General features: G+C 41.8%; 3 protein-coding genes and 1 long non-coding RNA gene across 18 annotated transcripts in view; 3 read left to right on the forward strand and 1 right to left on the reverse strand.

The window, feature by feature from the left end:
- Positions 1 to 8,735, forward strand: part of SSB (small RNA binding exonuclease protection factor La) — a 24,930-nt gene extending 16,195 nt beyond the window's left edge. For all 4 annotated transcript variants that reach the window (XM_075153167.1, XM_075153168.1, XM_075153170.1 and 1 more), the window contains exons 2-12: positions 2,947 to 3,021; positions 4,509 to 4,612; positions 4,780 to 4,954; positions 5,109 to 5,216; positions 5,317 to 5,417; positions 5,663 to 5,734; positions 5,819 to 5,861; positions 6,577 to 6,717; positions 7,085 to 7,268; positions 7,440 to 7,571; positions 8,288 to 8,735. In XM_075153167.1, coding sequence (XP_075009268.1) covers positions 2,947 to 3,021; positions 4,509 to 4,612; positions 4,780 to 4,954; positions 5,109 to 5,216; positions 5,317 to 5,417; positions 5,663 to 5,734; positions 5,819 to 5,861; positions 6,577 to 6,717; positions 7,085 to 7,268; positions 7,440 to 7,571; positions 8,288 to 8,385 — 1,233 coding nt within the window. In that variant the 3' untranslated portion in view covers positions 8,386 to 8,735. The remainder of the gene's footprint in view (positions 1 to 2,946; positions 3,022 to 4,508; positions 4,613 to 4,779; positions 4,955 to 5,108; positions 5,217 to 5,316; positions 5,418 to 5,662; positions 5,735 to 5,818; positions 5,862 to 6,576; positions 6,718 to 7,084; positions 7,269 to 7,439; positions 7,572 to 8,287) is intronic.
- METTL5 (methyltransferase 5, N6-adenosine) lies at positions 2,499 to 13,823 on the reverse strand. Of its 6 annotated transcripts, XM_075153186.1 has the most exons (9): positions 13,143 to 13,271; positions 12,515 to 12,636; positions 11,740 to 11,854; positions 11,109 to 11,290; positions 10,627 to 10,709; positions 10,272 to 10,323; positions 9,530 to 9,579; positions 8,885 to 8,936; positions 8,386 to 8,503 (listed from the first exon to the last, which is right to left on the reverse strand). In XM_075153186.1, the coding sequence occupies exons 2-8, from the start codon at positions 12,621 to 12,623 to the stop codon at positions 8,928 to 8,930; spliced, it is 600 nt and encodes a 199-aa protein (XP_075009287.1). In that variant the 5' UTR covers positions 12,624 to 12,636; positions 13,143 to 13,271; the 3' UTR covers positions 8,386 to 8,503; positions 8,885 to 8,927. The 6 variants fall into 6 exon arrangements, with proteins under 6 accessions (XP_075009282.1, XP_075009281.1, XP_075009287.1 ...); XM_075153181.1 differs by lacking the exons at positions 8,386 to 8,503; positions 8,885 to 8,936; positions 13,143 to 13,271 and adding exons at positions 2,499 to 2,646; positions 13,649 to 13,823; XM_075153180.1 differs by lacking the exons at positions 8,386 to 8,503; positions 8,885 to 8,936 and adding an exon at positions 2,499 to 2,646.
- LOC142083582 (uncharacterized) lies at positions 13,311 to 13,860 on the forward strand. Its single transcript, XR_012674088.1, has 2 exons — positions 13,311 to 13,586; positions 13,678 to 13,860. It is a non-coding gene; the product is annotated as an uncharacterized LOC142083582 (long non-coding RNA).
- A 244-nt stretch (positions 13,861 to 14,104) lies between these two features.
- The window catches only part of UBR3 (ubiquitin protein ligase E3 component n-recognin 3), a 121,401-nt gene continuing 114,880 nt past the window's right edge, over positions 14,105 to 20,625 (forward strand). For 3 of the 7 annotated variants that reach the window (XM_075153135.1, XM_075153136.1, XM_075153140.1), the window contains exon 1: positions 14,666 to 15,194. In XM_075153135.1, the coding sequence (XP_075009236.1) occupies positions 14,746 to 15,194 (449 nt within the window). In that variant the 5' untranslated portion in view covers positions 14,666 to 14,745. Of the gene's footprint in view, positions 14,380 to 14,659; positions 15,195 to 20,625 lie in introns of those variants that run through there. The other 4 variants (XM_075153141.1, XM_075153142.1, XR_012674086.1 and 1 more) reach the window with 4 other exon arrangements.

The raw sequence follows: 20,625 nt of genomic DNA on the forward strand, positions 1-20,625 counted from the left end.
GGTGGCAGAAGCTAGGTGAAGACAAAAACGTATGTTCTTCCATTATGCTTCACAGCACTATTAGCTTGGCATTTCTTAATGGCTTCTTGGGTATCCAGCAGTAAAAAGAAGGCTGTCCTGCATATTTCAGACTGGTGTGGTTTTTGGCCAGGCTAGAAGAGCCAGGCTACCCTGGACAGACTGAGGGGGGGGTTCTCTCTAAATGGCAAAACCAAAGCAAAGTCAACAGCTTTACGAACGGATTCTTTTGTAACTATACTATCTCAGACATGCTGCCTCTGCATAACCCTCACCTTGTTAACTGGGGTAGAACTGCTCGTGATTTGGCAGCATGCAGCCAAAAGGCCCCAAGTTTATTTTAACAACAACTTGTATCAAGGGAAAATTTGCTCCAAGAAATCCATGCACTAGTCAGTATGACAGGTGAAACAGCGTAGACCACTGAAGGAGCAAGCAGATACAGCCTACTTGGAGGCTGGTCTGTATTTCACACTACAGAATACTACAAAGAAGCTGTCTCCGCACAGCTCTTTCTTAACAGTGTACTTGAGACTGGCTGACCGAATCGAAGGTGGTGAGGGAAGATTCCTCTGTCCAGCTCAATCTGTATTTCAGTGCGCACCTGCAGATTGTTGCTGTTCTAGAGTTCCAGAATATATTGTTAATGCATTTTTCTTAAAATGGGATACATGACTAAAATCCAAATTAATTTTTTTCCTCAGAATATGCAAGAAAGCAAAATTTTTCACATCTCTTAGTAAATTAAAATGTCATGTCAAACATTAATTGAGCTGTACTGTGAAAAGTGCCCATAAGAAAATGGTTCACTTAAATATGTTGCCTAGTGCTTAAAAAAAATCTGCCACACCTGGAGAAGAGGTTTTGCAATGTGAGTTAAATCACCAAACTAAGGTTCAAGAATATGAAGATTCACATAGCTGCCATTCAGTACTTTTTTTTGACCCTGAGGATATAGTTTTAATGTCAAATCTAACCCACTACAACTGCTTGCTGCCAAAGAAGGGTGTTTCTGATTTTTTTTTTCTTCTCCTGTCCTCCCTGCCCTAACAGTTCCATCACTAGTGTATTCTACAAGCTGAATCAAGTCAGTGATAAATGTATCTGATGAAACTTTCTTCCCTTTCTTTGGTGGGTTAACTTTCTCTTGGATCAGGTGTTACAGTAGCACACAAGCAGTGTGGTCAATTAATTGATCCAATGGGAAAAGCTGAGACTACTCCATGGACTGCCACTAAATTACACCAAATTAGGTATAATGTAAAATAGAACACTGGTTTCTCACAAGTCGGGTGTTGGGGACAACATCGCAGGGGAGTGTTAAGATAGTGCCAGCACCTGAATGTGGTGGTGAACTAAGTCAGCCTCCTGTAGTCACGGTGGGTAATGTGAGACATCTCTAAAGTAACTGCCACCGTTAGCTTGTGTACTATGGCCTGGATTTTAGTGAAGCGCTTTATAGACAAATGGGTCATGCTCTGAGCATAGCTGTCAACTAACACTTGCTGAAGTCATGCTTTAAAGTGTGTTACAATGTTAGGTGCAGGTGGAACTCCAGTAGTAGAGACCGGGATACAAATTTTAAGGCTGTAAGTGCCTAGATTAAAAAGAACTACAAGCAAGTCAAAGGATGCAACGTAGCCTTGAGATCAGGAAGAGGGTGAATACTGCAGACTGCAGTAGGCTGAACAATGATTGGTGAATTAAACTACTAAAATAAGATGGGGCTGCCAGGCGGGTGTTCTGATGAAGGACACAATTTCCTGTGACAAGGGAGTCTCAGGGGGGTTTTCCCTGCTTATACGTCGTCAGTCATCTTGATACTCTGAAAGGTGTTACTGTCCTGTGAGTAGCAGAAGAGCAGAATGTGTATGCTTAAATCTCCCAATAAGCCATGCAAGACATGAGTGCAAACCCATCTTCACCAGTAGTCTTAATGATCACTGATCGGTGTACTGGGGTAACTGAGGGTCATGAAACTGCTTCATATTCTATAGCTGGATTTAACAAGTGTGATAGTGCCCAACAGGAGGAAGAAGTAGTCTGTGCTTCGTAGTTCAAAACTGAATTCAAACAGATTTCTGACAGCTTTATAAAGCTGCATTTTTCCTCAAGGATTATTCTTCACACTCTATCCTTATCTTAAGAGCAACTAGGTGAGACATTTTCTGATCCCAATTAACTTTCTGGCCAGTAGCTGCTTTCTTACCAACCTTCTAGTACATGTAGTGACTATATCTGATGTCCTGGGATTATATGCTTAATGCCAGTTAAGGGAGGAGGTTACTTTCAAGTTAAAACATCTTACCTCTTATCAAAGATGCTTGATTTAGTATTCAGGCAGAACTGCAGTGAAGACAGGTTTGTAAAGGAGAGAACTAGACATCTTTAGGATGTACTAATAAATGCAGATATTTTCATTCCTTCCTCCAGTAAGTTCCTTGAACTTTCGAAGATTAATTAGGAGGCAAAACTTCAGAAAAGTTTCTAATTACACCTGTTTAGGCGTATTAAACAATTTTTGTTATTGATGTTTTGCCTAGTGATTAGAGGTTGGATTTGACTTAAAGAACAAATGTTGTTGGCTCTCAGGTTTGTTGCTGTTAGGTACCAACTGAGGATCTGTGCCTAGAAAAAGGTAAATTACAAATAATGCTGTACAGTGCCACCATTTTTTTTACTTATCTTGAATGTAGAATGCCAAATGCTACAACCAAAGTATTTTACTTGTTTTTTTTCCAGTTGTTTCATAGTTTCCCCCTGGAGTTCTGCAGTCATGTTTAAAGTTGGCTCACAAGCATAAACATATGGCTAAAGAACTTGTTATCTTGTTTAGATGAGGCTGCAGTGAAATGCAACACTATACGAATATAAGTCTGTAGAAAGTACTATTGGATACTTAGTGCCTCTATATTCTCTTCAACACAGCTGGTGACAATGGCTGAAAATGGAGATGGTGAAAACATGTCTATTTTGGAAAGCAAAATCTGTCAGCAAATTGAGGTAAGTTCAATTTATAGTTTGGGATTTGGACAGAGATGTAGTTTTGGAGACATTCATTGGTAGGGACTTGGCTAACAGGAAGTTAACTTTATAGGGAGTTAGACTTGAATCTTCAGTTCTTTAAAAAATGTCCGTCACAGGTCTATGACTCTATTTAATACTTTAAGATAATTCATAATTGTAGTCTAAGTTGGAAGTTATACTTGGCTAGAGCTGCCTGTAAGACCACCATTTAAAAACACAAAAGGTTTAACTTGCTAGCATTTTAGGTGCTATAGCAAGTGAATGTATCATTAAACAATTTATTGCTATGTTCACTGGGATTATTCTATCTATGCAAATAGGAAGATGTGTTTTAATTCTGTGTCTTAATTTTTTTTGGGGAAAAAAATCCTACTCGGAAATCTGTGCTGGTCGAAATATTAGCACATTGCATAACTTGCCATTATGATTTACTGCTTTGTAATTTATTGCTACAAATTATAACTAAACTTATGTGCCTACTTTAGATTAACTATTTCTCACTGTAGAGGCTTGGAGGGTTACCCTACAATGGAAAAGTGAGCACATCACTTAAAATGACATCTAGAACAAAACTGTGTTCCTGAAGGACAAAAACACAGCTGCATGTGAATCCCCATTAGCATATGGAGCTGTAGTCATTATTTATGGGGGAGGGGAACCAAAACAAAAAAAAACCACCCAAACAAAACAAACCCAAAACCAGAGATTTGAGGAAAAATAGCTGACAAAGCTAGACTTGTGGTAATGTGAGTTTGAGGTATACTAGAGGGAGAGGTATTGTTGTAAAACTTGCACTGACTTTTTAAAGCACAATGATACTGGTGGAAACACTCCAACTTATCCTGTGGCTTCAAGTATTTAACCCTAGTTAGATGACTGCTAGTAAGGAAAAGAATCTGATTAACTTGTCTATATTGTACTGAATTGTGTTCCCACGCTGGACGTGATCAAAATGAGAACGTAGTAAATTAAAGTAAAAACTTTTTTTTATCTTGCAGTATTTTCTTGAATGAGACCTAGAAACTCTAGTCTATGTATATGATTTCTCAGTGTGGCAAATACAATATTCTCGCTTATATATTCCTTAAATAAGGACTAAATCCTGAATCTGTTAGTGACAAATTTGACTTTTGACTCTGCAGAGCTTGATTAGGTTGATGAACAATTATGTTAACAGAATAAGTTTTACGCCTTTCCTAAAAAAACCTGCAGTCTACCTTTGCCTCATTAGTCCCACTGGATGAAGCACTGGGTTTTTTTACAGCTTACGTGTTGCAGCTAACTTTTGGAAAAGTATCACGTTAAAGCAGAAAGTAATAATTTCAGAATTTCTAATTGTTCAGATTAATGAATTTCAGTATGTCTCAATCCACTGCAGTAAGTTGTGAGATGAAAACGAGCTTTTAAGACTGAACATTCAAAGACAAATCTCTCTCCACCTCCCTCCCCCTTCTTTTTTGCAGTACTATTTTGGCAATCACAATCTACCAAGAGACAAGTTCTTAAAGGAACAGATCAAACTAGATGATGGCTGGGTGCCTTTAGAAGTAATGATCAAATTCAACAGGTAAACCAAAGTACAACTAATCTGGATGGAAGGGTAACTTTCAGCTATTTATCTCTATTTGAGGCCAAATGTCCCTGGTCTGCATGTACAACTCCTATTGCTGTTTTAACATTTGGCTTCAGCTTTGCCTGTATATTTGTAATAACCTGTGTCTGCTTACTTAATAGGTTAAGTCGCCTTTCAAAAGATTTTAGTGTTATTGTAGAAGCACTAAGAAAATCCAAGACTGGTTTAATGGAAATAAATGAAGACAAAACTAAAATCAGAAGATCTCCAAACAAACCCCTTCCTGAATTAAATGACCAGTATAAGGCTGCAATTAAAAACAGATCTGTTTATGTTGTAAGTAAACTTCTTCCTTTGCTCTGTGCTGTTCTGCATGACTTCGACTGAAAACCATCTAAGTAAAGCTTGAATTAACTCATACTAATAGGTTATTATTTCTGACTAAGTGTCAGTTTGTTGCATATAATTGAAGCTTGTTGCTATCTTGCAGAAAGGCTTTCCACTAGATGCAACTCTTGATGATATCAAAGAATGGCTTGACGATAAAGGTCCAGTTGAAAACATTCAAATGAGGAGAACATTGCAGAGGACGTTTAAGGTAGCTCTTGCAATGAACAGTTAGACCTGGGGCAGGGATCCCCCCTGGACAACATTCTGTTCAATTACGCTAACACTGAATGTCTCTTACCATTTAACAGGGCTCAATATTTGCAGTCTTTGATAGTGTTGAATCTGCTAAGAAGTTCACAGAGATCCCAAACCAAAAGTACAAAGACACAGAGCTGATAGTACTTTTCAAGTAAGTCCACTTAACTGATGTATGAACTAATAAATGGTGAAGGGTGGATTTAGACAAGAACTTGGCTTGACCTGAGAAGTGTAAGTTTCTACACTCTTGTACAGGCATTGATAGCTGTACCTTCTGGAGACTAGCATCTCAACTCCAAAAGATAATCTCAACTGTTTCTTGGCTACTGCTGTCTTATAAAGTAATTATAACGGAATACTTTAAGTGGTATTAACTTAGCTTATATTCTGTTGAAGGGAGGAGTATTGTACAAAGAAAAATGAAGAAAGGAGACAAAACAAAGTAGAAGCTAAAGCAAGGGCTAAACAGTAAGTCATTATCAATTGAAGTACCTGGTTTTGCTCACCTGACCACACTTGAACCAACTCTTAACTAATTTAACTTTTCTACAGGGAAAAAGAAGAAAAACAGAAACAAGCAGCAGATGCTGAAATGGTATGGCTTTCTTAAATCTCTATACCTGAAGACTATGCAATGCTTGCTTTTCTGTGGATTGAAAATCCATACATAACAAACATGCTCCTGCAGCTACATTTTGTAAAGCTAACGTGGGATATTCAGAGTTTGAAATTCTATAATATAGAGCATTTTCTAGAAAGTCCCTTCAGCTTCTCCAACTAACCTACAGTAGGACTTTGTTTTGTCATGGTATTTAATCTTATTTTCAAGAGACTAATTTTGTTTAAAGGATCATATCCTGAATTTAAATTATTAGGCATGTTTACCTGTTCAGAAGTGATCCTAAATGCACCATTGAGATTATCTCTCTTCTGTGGTATTTAAAAGATCCAGTAAGGATTTAATCAGTATTATATAGATATTCAACCTGAGATGTGAGCCTTCAGAAAACTGTTTTGTAGAGTTCAAAGACTGTAACTCTCTTACAAGAAAGTTCCACATAAATGTATCATAGTAAGCAAAGAAAATTTAAAGGAAAAAAAAAAAGGTGAGGGGAAACACCATGCAAGACTCGGACATCAGCATAAATAAGCTATGTAGCAAGAATGCCTGGGTTACTGATGGTACTAAGGGGGGGTGACTTCAATTGCTGATTTATCACTATCATGTTTTAATAGGATTGAAGGGGAAAAAAAATGAATATTCAAGCTTGACTCTTCCACAAAAATGTGGGGTTTTTTATTTCATTTAGAAGTCTCTGGAAGAAAAGACAGGATGTCTTTTGAAATTTTCTGGTGATCTAGATGATCAAACTTGCAGAGAAGACCTCCATGATGTATTTTCTGATCACGGAGAAATCAAATGGATACACTTTGTCAGAGGTGCAAAGGAGGTCAGTAGAATCTTAGACAAGGAGTTAAGATCTCTGTATTAAACTGAATGATTAAATGCTTGTTCTCTTATGTAATCAAATAAATTATTTATTTGACTTGTGGAATTGCAGAGTATTTAGAGAATTAAATTCTTCCCTTAAATTCTTTCAGAAGAACAGATAAAGGTTCCAGCCTTCTCAGTTGATAAGGTCAAAACTGAGACTGAGAATGTTTGTTAGGACAGTCTAAGGGTTTTGCTTCAGTCTAGACATTTTACATCATGCAAGAGTAATGAACTTGCTGAGGTGCATCACGCGATATGTTGTTCATTCTAGCTGAATGTTTTCGCAGTAAGATTGAAATGCAGATGCCACTCTTCTCTTTAAGGGAATTATCCTATTTAAGGATGTTGCAAAAGAAGCTCTGGAAAAAGCCAAAGAAGCACATAACGGAAACTTACAGCTTCGGAACAAGGATGTTGCATGGGAAGTGCTAGAAGGAGATGCAGAGAAAGAAGCTCTGAAAAAAATATTGGAAGATCAGCAAGAATTGCTGAAACAGAAAACAAAAGGTCCTCCTTTTATTGATTTAAGCATTTATAATGTCCTAGAAGTAGCATTGTGTGAAAGTAACTGTAAATAGTGAATACATACTAAACACTGACTAACTGTAAAGCATTCTTTTGAGCTTGCCAGTTAAAAGACAAATGATACAAAGTTCCTGACATCTTATATCCCCACAGGGCGCAAAATTAAAGGAAAAGGAAGAGGGGGGAAGATACCTCAAGGTGCACACAAAGGAAAAGTACAGTTTCAGGGCAAGAAAATAAAGTTTGAGAATGAAGAAGGAGGTGGTGAAGATGATACTAAAACAGGTATGTCATTCTGTGCACTGGATGCAGCTTCTTTAGTACATGGAGCTACTTTCTGGAGAAGTTTCTTACAAGTGTTTCAGATTTGGCCCTACATTGTAGTATTTCTGTCCTCTTGTCAGTATCAGTAAAGTAATTTTAAGGATCTTGTGCTTGATTCCTTCCAGAACTGTCCAAAAAGCATATTAATATAATTTACTAGATAGCTGAGGCTGTACTGCAGGGCTGTTCAAAGCATTCTGCATTGAAAGATGGTGGTTGTCAGCAACATTACACAACTGTACAGACCCAGTCTCTTGAGTTGGTGATTGATTTTTTTGTTTGTTTTTTCCTTGAGGGTATGAGAAGACTAATAGTTCTGCATATTGCTATTTAGCTTGGAGAAGGTGAAGAGCTAAGCTTCTGCTCATTAGATATGGCACCTGCTTAAACAAAACCCAGTGAAACCTACTCCTGTTAGATTGTGTTCCTTCATGTTCTTACCTGCCCTCCTGCTGTGAAGTTATACAGGGAGGAAGCTCTTCAAAGTTGGTGGTTTAGAACATCTAGAAGCTTTAAGTCACAGTAATAAGTAAACCCTCTAGCATAGCGGTGCCTGTGGATAAACTAGAACTCATCCTTGAATGTACATGGTACGAAGGGTTTGTTTTTTCAGAAGATTTCAGGTAATACTGAAATGCTTTCCTTTACCATAAATGACTACATATTCAATCTTGCAGAACCAGCAAGTCCCAAGAAGAGACCACTAGAGGAAATGGAAAAAGAAGAACCTGCACCAAAACAACTGAAAACAGAAAATGGAGATGGAGATCAGTAATACTAAAATTTTAAAAAAAAATTGTTTTTATTGTTCCATTTTCAATAGGTTTTTAAGACATGCCTCAGTTCAGGAGTTTCTTGGCAGAAAATCTAATGAAATCCACTTCAATGTCAACCTACAATGAGAGGAAAGCTTCATTTTGTTGGGTTACAGCTTTTTTTTTTTTGTTTAAGAAGCATGTTTACTCTTAACATACCACCCTGGAAAACTCTTTTATATAGTTTTGTTTATACTGTGAGATCCTCTCAACTTCTCTGGCACCTCATTCAAATATAAAAGGTTCTGGACTTTGTAATCTTGCGGTTATGTTAAATAGCAGCTGCCAATAAATTCAGAACTTAAAACTGCTTACTACTGAAGCCTGGATGTTAATGTAGTATAAAGCTGTAACTGTGAAGTAGCAAAGCTGAAGGACAGACTTCCATCATTTGAGTTCGAGTCACTAAGAGAACAGGTACAGCTGAATAAAACTTCTAGTCTTTGCAGCTCAACATACCTAACAGTCTTCAAATCGTGTTCAGTCTACTCCAGGATTCTCTCTACTTTGCCTGTGGTAACGGGATAGAGGTCTCTTAGGCCAGCATTCAGCACCCAGGAACTTGCTTGTGGGCTTAAGCTTCCATACTCTGGCATCCTGACTACATCTTCTATTGTGGGATGAAGTGCACAGCTTCCTCCTGCCCCCTCTAAGACGGTTCTATGAGGGATTTCACTGGCTGTAGCTATTTGCAGTACAGAGTGTAGAACACTGCAGTAATGCTACAGCTGTAAAATCCGAGTTACTCTGGCCTTCATTACTTAATTCAGTCTAAGCTCCTGTTGCAGATAGGATCAAGCAAATAACTACTGGAAGTTGAGTCAAGGAGGCTACCCTTAGGTTTTTCACATCTAGTTGCAGTGCTGGCTTTAATCTTTGTGTATAGCTTTGACTTGCATCACAATGGTCTTTTCCCTGTTCAACTACAAAACGTAGTTACAGCAATGGAACTTGATGCTATCATAGTGAACTTCTCTCAAGTGCTGTGAGCATTCCTCATCCAGTACATACGGCCCTAAAACTTATATTTTCTTAAGTAGAATTTATTTACCTGCCTAGTACAAGACAGAGCATTTTCTCAATTATGTTATGTTTTATACTTACTGATTTCTTCTTATGGAACTTGTATGATGCTGGTAGGTCATACCTAAGTTCTGTGAACAGTACAAAGAATACTTGTTACACTAGAACGATTATTAGTCAATTGACTTACAGCCTACACCCATGTTCTTCTATTTCTTCTATTGCCCACCTCTTGCCCCCTGACTAGGTAACTGTTTTGACCTCTGGATTAGATTATGACTGAACATTTAAGCCGACCACATCAGACAGTAAGTGGATGGCTGAAATGCAGTTGTGTTTTAAGCGCTTGTGCAACTTCCACGTCTCGAGTTGTATGACTCTATAAAGCATCCAGCTGGTGGTATTTAAGAATCAGGAAGATCCTTGAACAACTGTCAGGAAAATATTTAGGTGACTATATGGACAGGATGCTTTTCTGTGTGACAACTGACCTCCACGTTGCTTTTGTTATTCAGCAACAATATCCTTTTGAAGCAGGAAGGTAGGTAACTTGTGCTTGAAGGCAAAATCTAGTCCAGGAAGAAATCCAACTCTAATTCTGTACAGAATATGTATTCCTCAGAGCTTTATTAAGTGCCTGCTTGTATTCTAGCTAGGTAGCAAGGTATATTAAAAAAAAAGCTTAAAAAAAAAAACCTGTGTCATTTTCAGTGTTAAGTCACACTTAAATTTACCTCAGGCTGTTAAGACTAGCTAGTAGTGTTATAGATATTAGTCCCCAACAAAATGTTGGTTTTTTTCTTTAACAACAAATTAATCTTACCTGCTATGACTTCCATCTTCACTTCCCATTCATCTGCTTTCTTTTGAATGTGCTACAATATTAAATAGATACAGGTGCATTTAAAAGCTCATTTCTACACTGTCTCATAAACATCTACACCCCTGTACTTATTTAAGAAGTCTCCTGTGCTTTTGCTTTTCAAGCTGAAAGATTAGATCGCACACTTATCTTGATGTATGTGAGATCAGTTATTTGACATGATTAGTATTTACCCAAAACAAATTTCATACCCCATAAAGATGTGAACAAATCAGTGAAGCTATAGATGACATCATTAAATGCCAGCTATTTCATTGCCTGGTTAATGCTTGCCCTACTAAAATGAAGAACTTACCTGCCGTGTTGAAGTTTTGTGAAGGGAATATACAGCTGTTTTTGCCATTTGTAAAGCAGTTTTCAGAAAAATCATATCCATTCCTAAAAGAAGGATGATATTACTAAAACTTAATTAAATGCAAGCTTAAACTAGAGGATGTAAAAATCGTCATGCTTCAATTTGTCTGGAGTAATAGCTATTTGAGAAACAGCACTGAATACATTAAGGTACAGAAAGTATTTCTAAAACTTACCCCATTGCTTTTAATAAAAGAGAAAAATGATAGAGATATGAAATAGCTAGTATTGTTTATTTGAAATCCAGCGATTGTTAGTTACAATGATGAAGTTGTTAATCTGTACTTAGGAAACTGATTCCAGATCAACAAAACTCTAGGTAATTACAATAGGTAATTGTAATAAAGGAAGATGTTTTATTAAAAGTATTTCCCTTGCTATTTAATTCCTAATAATTTCTAACTGGCTTTCAGGATTACCAACCTTTGTTATGCTTGGTGCCAAACGGAGGGTTCATAATAACTGTGTCAAAAGTCTCTGACATGTTGTCAGATAAAGAACAGACATCACACTGAACCATGTTGACATTCGTGAGCTCAAAGTCTTCAATATTGCTATTAAATATTTCCAGTGCATCTGCATCTATGTCAAACCCCACACACAATCTATTAAAAAAAAAGTGCCACGTATTAGTCTCCTGCAAACTAAAATGGTGTTTAAATTCTATAGTAAAGTTTTGAAAGGGATCTGTGTACATAACTTGTTTTATCTAGGAAATGTAACAAGCATACACTATAAATTCAGTGCTGGTAAAAATGCGAGTAGCTCTGTTGCCCTTTCTCAAATATCCTTTTAAAGTTTGTGAAGGAAGTTTCATGTGTTCATTTAGTGCTTCAGGGGAAAGCAAACATTATGACTTCCAAATTCATGGCAACTGTCTATCTCTTCCACTATTTGAATGGTTATTGACTGTCTAAACATATTAAATAGCCTTATTATGTACCACATTAGATACCTAAAATTAGTTTAGTTAAGCATTGCTATGTTCTAATCTTATTTTCTACTCCTCTATGCCAGAAAAAACCACAACCAGAACTTAGTATTAAATACTTACCCTGCTCCTAACATTGCACTTCCAATGCTGAGCATGCCACAACCACATCCTAAATCTGCAATTGTTTTGTTTTCAATATCATCAAAAGTATTGTGAATTGTATAAAGCATACATGCTGGGGGAGGAAAAAAAAACCCACAGGTAAATAATATCAAATATGCATCTAATTAATCAAGAATAGCTACTTCTGCCTCCAGAAAACTCTGAAAAGGTTCCTTGTCATGCAAAATTAAGCTGATGTAATTCTTTTTCATTTATATGTGAAAACAAGTCAAAAACATTTTGATGAGTTATAGAATTCTAGATCTTTGGTGGAGAGATTACACATAGAGCTGTGATTATTGTTTGTGGAAAAAGTATGCCTCTAAATTTGCCTGGGGAAAAACAATAGAAGGATGTAAAATATTGGAAAAAATCATAATTAGGGTATGGATGAGTATCTGTATATACACTTCTACTGTTTTTTGTGTGTCATGAAATAAGTCCTTTTCAGCTTTCTCATTTACATATTAAGATGTTTCTATCACAACATTATCTTTTAAATCAATTTACTTGATTTTTTGATTGTATGTTAACAGTATACTTCTAATGAAAAGAAGTTAACAGACAATTAAAAAATAATTAATTACATTCCTGCTGGATACAATTTCTCAACTACTTTTAGTGTAAAGGCTTCAAAGGAGATAATGCAGTAGAAACACTTTTTTTTATTATTATTTTGAAGTGCTGATGAAGAATGAGTAAAAGAGACAACAGTGCTGTAGGTAACCTCTACCTGCAATATGAGGTCTTGTTGGATACTGTTCAAGGAGCAGTTTTGGACTTTCAAAGGTATCAACTTGTTGAAGACAGCTTTCCAGTTCTTTAAGCTTTAATTTCTTCATGTTTATAGTTTAACTAAGGAAAATAATGTGTAATCAGTTACAACAATATAAATAAACTACGTATTATCTTAAAATATTTTATATTAAAATTCCACTGTACTCCTCAGCATTTCCCAGTGTTTCCATGCTGTTTTCAGGGATCCAGCTGACCGCGCACCGACGACGGGGAACAAGCGCGGCGCCGGCTAACGCGAGGCCGTTCCCGGGCCGCGGCTGCCCCTCTCCTCACGCCCCGCCAGTAACCGGCTCCCACCCCACGCTAGGCGCCGAGGAGGCCCCGCGCCCGCCTCAGGCCGGGGCTCCGGCCCGCGGCTCCGCTTCCACCGACAGGCCCCGCCCGCCGCCGAGAGAGGCGTCCAGCCCTAAGCGGAGCAGGAACCGAGCCCCAGGGACCTCCACCAGCCACACCGGCCGCTCGCCCGACAGGGCCCTCTCCACGGCCGCGAGGCCGCTGACCCGCACACACCTCCACCTCCACCGCCCCCGCACCGGCCGCCCCTTGACACCGCCTCCACTCACCGCAGCCCCGGCGGGGCGGGCTGAGGGGCCGGGCCAGGCCGTGCCGATCCCAGCTCCGCCGCACGCTTCCGCCGCGCCGCCCGGGCCCTCGCCGCGAGCCGGCCCCGGCGCCGGGCCCAGCCGCGGAGCCACGGGTCGCCCCGCCCCGCCCCGGCCCGCCCCCCTGGCGCGAGGCGGGCGCTGCCGGGCCTGCCGCAGGCCGCGGAGCCGCCGCCCCTTCGCGGGCCACCGGGGACCTGCGAGAATGAAACGCACGGGAACTTTCCCCTTTTTTTAATTAACACACGTTAGCTGTGACTATCGTGTGTTATAAACATGAAACATTTCATTACAACCTTACGTGTTACCGCTGCTACGCGTTCCTGAAAGCCCGGTCTCCCGGGTTTGTCCCCCAGCACGTTCTTAGTGGTCAAGCTGTTGAGCCATGAGGGGACAGAAAGCAAGGCAACGGACTTCTGCCTGTCCGGCGGAAAGGCCGGTCCGTGGGAGAAAAGTAACAGACTTACCTACTTTTCTCATGTTTTCCTTCCTACAGTCCTGCTGGGAGACACACTGCACCGCCTGCCCGCCATGCCCTCCCTTCAGGAACCGCACCGCCACACCGGCCACCAGAAGATGGACGGCCTCAGGAAACACGGTGGCAAAACCAGCAGAGGGGTGTCCGCTCTGGGGACTGGGGGTTCTGTTGCTGTCAGATAAAAGGTTACTTTCGTTTAGGGACCGTTTTGTTCTGTTAAGGTTTCCCATTACACAGTTGAAAATCTATTTATCGAGCTTTAAAACTGTCGATCACATGCAACCTACGGTAACTCCCATCCAAATACATTCTCTCCTGGTGGGAGCGTGCAGACGCACGCCGGTACCTCAGGGCGCGGGGCTGCGGAGGGCCCGGACAGTCCGGTCAGCCCGCCGTGCCCGCGGCCGCCCAACGCGCGAGCTGCCGGCGAGGCGCGGTGCTACCGCCGAAGCTCGGCGGTGCTCTGCCACCTCTAGCGGGGCTGCCGGTGGGAGCGAGCGCGCAACCGCGGGCCTGAGGTCGCAGAGGTGCTTCCCGCGTCCCCCGCGGGTGCCCCGCTGTGCCCCTGCCGCCAGAGCCGCCACCGCGTCAGCCCGGCCGGACCCCCGCGGCCCGGACACACCGGCGGCAGCGCGGTGTCTTCGCGGCAGCCGCTTCGCTCGAGGAGCGGCCCGGTAACAAAGAGGACTCCGCTACCGTCGGGGGCGCCGGCCTCCCCAGGTTGGCCCTCCAGGCGAACGGCGGTCGGGGCCGCGATGGCAGGCGGCGCGCACCCAGCGGCTGCCGTGCCCCCGTCCTGACAAGAAGTTTCGGGCCGGCGGGCGCCGACCTTCCGTGGGGCGGCGGCGCGGGGCGCGCACCTGCGCGCTGACAGGGCGCGGGCCGGCGGGGAGGGCAGAGGAAGAGGAGGGGTAATGTCAGGGGAGGGGAGAGGCAGTGTCAGGAGGAGGGAGCGGGCGGCGGGGAGGGCGCCGGTTCCGCGGCTATCGCGAGAGGGAGGCGCCGCTGGGAGGGGAGAGAGGGCGGCGGGGGGAGCCCCAGAGCCGGGAGCCCGGCGCAGCCGTAACGGCTCCTCAGTTTCCCATCATGGCGGGGGCCGGCGCCAGCGGCCGGGATAAGCGGGCGACAGCGGCGCGGCTGAAGACGGCGCTGGGCGGCGAGAGCGGCGCGGCGGCGGCGGGCGAGCTGCGGGCGCTGCTGGAGCGGGTGCTGGCCCCGGCGGCGGGCCCGGGCGGTGGCGGCGAGGCGGCGGCCGAGGCGCTGGAGTGGTGTCGCTGCCTGCTGTCGGGCGGGGAGCCGTGGGACAGCTTCGTGCAAGCCGTGCGGGCCTACGACCCGGCCACGCTGTGCGGCCTGGTGTGGACGGCCAACTTCGTGGCCTACCGCTGCCGGACGTGCGGGATCTCGCCCTGCATGAGCCTGTGCGCCGAGTGCTTCCACCAGGGCGAGCACGCCGGGCACGACTACAACATGTTCCGGAGCCAGGCGGGGGGCGCCTGCGACTGCGGCGACAGCAACGTCATGCGGGAGGCCGGGTGAGCTCCGGGCGGCCTCGGCGGGGCGGGCGGGCACCTGCCGGCGGGGGCGGCCCTCGCGGGCGAGACGGCCTCCCCGCTGGGTGGCAGAGGTGTGTCCGGAGCTCGGCGTCTGCCCGGTGCCTCCCGGCGCGCCGGGGGAGGGGAGTAAGTGGGGCACCTGCTTCCGTCTGGGTCGCCTCCCTCCCTGGCTGGCTGCGGGTCGGACGAGGCTCTGTGGAAACGGCGCCCGGGCCGGGCTGAGCGGGGAGGTCAGCCCCGCCTTCCCGGCCGCCAGCCCCGGCGGGGGTCCGGCGAGGTGGCGTCCTTCTTTGTTGTTGTGCGTGTGCCTTTTTTTAGGACGCTTATGCAAATCCCGTTGCCCTTGCAGCGAGTGCCTGCCTTCAGGGAAGTTGATGAGGCGGAGTGCATGGGAGGCAGTACCTATCAGCTCCCAGCTAGCTGCCTTGGCCTAGCACAGCTAACCATGAAGTGTGTCCAAATACTTTTGGACTTCACGTGAGCAAATACGCCGAAATGAACAGATTGAGTAAGAGGGAGCCATTTTTGTGTGTTTTCCCAGTCTGCAGTTCATCTTGCCTTTTGTTTTTGCTATTCTCAGCTTTAAATCAAGGAATTCGGTAGCTCTTGGATGGGTACAACAGGGCAGGGTTTTGGGGAAGTCATATGTCCTTCGTATTCTGTAAGCCTGCAGACCTACTGGAGGCAAGACTTAAGTACCTGGTCAGAAGAAGAGGAATGTGGTACCTCATTATACCCTCCTTTGTTCCCTTTGTACTCAACGGTAAAAGGAAAGATCAGTCAACCAGTTGTTGGGTGGAGATTATACCTAGCTAGTAAACTTCAAATTTCACAACTGGGTGTCTTTTTGGAGCTCCCTGTGTTCCTGTTCATTCACCAGAGAGCTAAAGACTTCACCAGAAGACAATTTGGAATGCTTGTGAGGCTTCTCTTCTAACTAGCTTTCTAGAATAGTCTCTGCCTTGATTGTCTTAGCCTTGGTGAGATGACATGCTCTCATAAGAGCCGTCTCATCTCTTCCTAATACATCCTGAGTTGTGGCATTTCTAGGCATACCTAGAAACATATAGAAATAGTAAAATGTTTTCCTTGGTTCCTTTCATGTTTTTAACGTTTATAATGTATAATTAGGCATCACTCACTCTGCATCTTAAGATTCCTTCTCTTTTTGCATTTCTACTTAGAGATTTCGCTAATTCTGCTTTTTTCTGTTGTTTGAAGGTTGTCATCTTGGCTCTGATTCTTTGTGTCCGTAGTCACCATTCTCCTGCTCTAGGCCTTGAGGAGGCTTGATTCTTTGTTTCTTGGTATGTTTTTTTCCCCTTTGTTTCTCTTACTATCTACCTTCGTCATTTCTTCATTCTTCCTTTTTGGTGGAATCTTTTCTTATTGGTAGACTCCCTCCAGTGGAGGAATTTCTTTCCTCCTTTTGTTTTCATTGATCTTCAATGGTTTCAAGAGGCTACTCCTGAAGTGATTCTTTCTTTATCAGTTCCTGTTCAACTTCTGGTGATCCTGCTTTCCTCAGTATCACTGAAGCAACAGTTCTCCTTGATCTTGAGATGTAAGAAAAAAAAATGTAATGTCACTTCTTCCAGTGGTCAGTGTGGGATAGATTTAGGGCTCCTCTTAGTGGTAGGATTTTAATAGAGCACAGACAAATTGATCTACTTTAGGTAAATATTAAAATGACTTCTGATACTGCTCTCATCCCAGAGCTTATAGCTTTCACAATTGTCTTTTCCTATTTTAAACAGTTTTCTTCTTGAAGAAAGCTGGTTTAATAAAGAAGAAATAAAAAATGCTGTTAAATTTGCAGTGTAAACAGATGCAAACCCCGAGAGAGTAAGAATATTCTCATTTCTCCATTATATTTACCCTACTTATTACTTTTAAAAGTAGAATTCGGGAGTAAATTGTCTTGCATGTGAGGTAAGTCCCTTCAGGAGGCTTGATCGTTCTAGATAAAGAATTCCATAGTATCCGTTCAGAAACAACACTCTTGAGTTGAGCAGTAGATTTTCCAGTCCTCCTGGACATACACTCAACATAAGGTCGCTCTGCTTATCTAAAGAATTGATGTTAAGCCAGTGCCATTAAGTGAACTAGAAACTTTGTTTGCTATGCAAGACAAAGTAAGTTAAGCTTAAACCAATGTAAAAACATTAACGTGTGCGAACACACACACAGTTTTGCCTGTTGACTTGAATTGCTTCAATGCCGCATGTTTAGATAAACTAGTTTAACTTTGTGTATACAAGTCAATTGCACAATTACAAAGGTAATGCTTTACATGTTAAAGTTAGGAGGCCTTCATGGTAGATTCAGGAAACCGGAGTGTGTCTAGCCTGATATAACCTTGGCCACCACAGCCTAGGCTTCTATTAATAGCAAGGGAATCAAATGTGGAGCCTATTTATGAACTTTATCTACCATCTGCCTGCTCAGATAAAATTTTGTGTAGATACTGTATACGAATATTATAGTAACAGTAGTTTGTTTCTGTTGGTTCTTGTTATCTAGTCTCTATGTTCAGAGTTTTTTGATTTGATGCATCTCAAAAAATACTTCTGATGAAGTCTTCTTAACTGATCTGCTGTAAAGGAAATCTCTCCAGCTTACCGTCTGGAGTATTTTTTTCATTTTCTTTAGAGTGTCTAACGTAAACCTAGAGATAATTTGGTCTGGGGTATAAGGACGTGTGTGTTAATCTTTTATTACTAATTAAATCTATAATTAACTTTTTAGAGATAACCAAGTGTTAATTTTTTATTTCTGATGCCTTTATATAAGGGAACTGGAATATAGCATAATAGATGGATGCTGATTTGCTTTAGGTACCTTATGTAATTCTCATTTGTTTTAGAAAAATCAGATTGTCACACTCTTGAACCTTTTGATTCCTGTACAAATTTCAGTGTTTTTGATGATGAAGTTAATTGCAGTTGGTCTGATCAACTAGAATGTAACTTAGACTTTAAAAAATGTCCAAGTTTGTAAATGTAGCTGCATGTCAAAAACTCTACTGTGGCAAGATTTAATAGATTTTAAGATCCAGTGATACGTCAGTAGGTGAAAATAGTTTGTAGTCCTCTCCCATATAGTATCTAGCCATGGGCAAATGAAATTTTGCAGCTCCATCAGAGATAATTAATAATGTTTTGAAGAAGGCAAAATCTTCAGTTCTAAAGCATTTATAGTAGACATATGCTTATAGTTGAGCAGGCGAGTTCATCTGTTGGAGGGAAAAAAAAACCCATGCAGTTGGACAGGGCGAAATTCAGACTGGAGTATTTTTTGGTTGGTAGATGATCTTGTGTTATAATGAAACTTGATAGTTCATAAAATAAGCTTGAAGAAAGCAATATGCCACGTGGTTATCATAAGAGTATAACTAGTCAGTAATCTGTTACTGATGAGTACCGTCTTGTTTCTGTGGCTGTCTTGTTCTGATTCCCCTTTAAATCTGTAGACAATAACCTGATATACTAGAGAGCCTCTACACTTCGGCTATTTCATTCCCCCGTGTCCTGTTTCTGAGTATGCCTCACTGTGTGTTGACTTATTTGTTAAATTAATCATGTGGGAAGCAGATGTTTTAGTGCTGCATTACAGTACAAAGACAATAATATCTCCATCAAGGGTTGCATATGCTGAAAGGCAAAAAGCCAGGTTAAGAATTTCATTAAACGGGTTTTTGCATTGATGTTTGCTGTGTATTTGATGGTAGTTATGGCAACCAGTGGCATCATGGACATAGAGCATTGCCTTCTCTTATGACTTATATCAAAGGGTCTAAGAAATTATCAATTCCCATTTGCGACAGTGGGCCATTTCTTTATCAGCATGTGTGAAGTAAAAAAACCTATAGTTATAAGAAAGGTAACTTACATATTGATGTTATATGCCATGTGTTCAAAAGCACCTTCAGGTACCTACCTCTAAGCTTTGTGCAGTCCTGTCTCTGATGATCCATATATACTTTTCCATATAGCTTTGTGTCTTAGAGCGTGCACCAGTGGAGGTTTCATGGAGATCCTGTCTGAGCTACACACTAGATCAGACTTCTCTCTTTTTTTTTTTTTCCATATGTCTTTCTCGGGGACTGATGTATCTGTTAGGTCTACCATGATCCCTTATGAAAAGGCTGGAAAATTCTCTTTGCCTCATCTTGCTGCCAACAAGTATGAGAAGTATATTCTTAGTTTCTAGCCTGCTAATTTTCTCCTGCTTTAATTTATTTAGAATTGGCTCTGTTTTTTCAGTGCATTAAAATGTTTGCACCCAGTAAGTATTATTGAATAGTTAGTTTTAGTTAAATTTAAATTTTGGACAGTAGATACCTAGTATTGATGACCTTTGTTACTGTGTACCCATATCCTTCTTTCCCTCCTTCTGACTCGATTCCTTATTTTATCCCTTTTCAGAGAGACTTCTTTACAGGAACTTATTTCAATAGGATTGGCCTTCCTGTGCTGTTTTGGAGCTATGGAAGAATATATTCCATTTCTTCTACTTTCTGTTGCTAAGTAAGAGTAAAGGACCTTTTTCCTATTCTAGACTTGAGAAAACTTTAACAATAGAATGACAATAAAAAAGCAGGCTTGCTGTTGAGAAAGCTATTATTAATAGTTACCTTTGGATGTATTCTGTGCATATTCATCAGGCAAGGTCTCTTGTATCATCTTAAGTTGTAGCAGCTGTGATCCATTCCAGATCAGAAAAGTCAGATTTGCCTGCAGCTGAGTTCTGGGACATACAGGTAATAACTATTTTACTGGCATTAAGTAGATTATGTGGTTATTTCACGGAGTGTGAATCACCTGTTCAGCATACATGTAGAATGTTGCTGCTTCAAGGTTATCCCTTCCAGTGTGACTCTACCAATTGTATTCTTTAACTGTAGACAAGAAGGTTTCAATTCTCCAGGACCTAGGCTAGGTTTGGTAATGCAGCCTCAAGGAGGGAGGAGTGCTCTTTTGGACCTTTCTTCAAGAAGCTGCTGAAACAGATGCTTTATCAACAGGCTGAGACCCTGCACATTGTCAAGGAGTTTAGCCTCTGAGCATTATGAAACTACGTAAAAATGTTCAGGATTGTTGGGCTGGTACAAATGGCGTTCTGTAGAACCTCTGTCAACTCCATGCATGTTGTCTGCTTTTGAAGTCCTTTGGGCTACCAAGGACTTATGGCTGAACGCACTGAAGAGAAGTCTGGGTTGTACTGCCTGTTCGCTTGGCATAAGAATCTGAATAAACCCCATGGTCATGTCCTTCTGGTGGGTGTGACTCTTCAGAACAAAAACTCCACTATCTGATCTTCCACATACAAGGTACAGGAATTCATGCTGGGATTCACACTGACCACAGCATTTCAAAGAACTACGGTTACCATGCAGTAAATAATTGAT

The sequence above is a fragment of the Calonectris borealis genome, chromosome 6 (assembly GCF_964195595.1).
Source record: "Calonectris borealis chromosome 6, bCalBor7.hap1.2, whole genome shotgun sequence".
Lineage (NCBI taxonomy): Eukaryota > Metazoa > Chordata > Aves > Procellariiformes > Procellariidae > Calonectris > Calonectris borealis.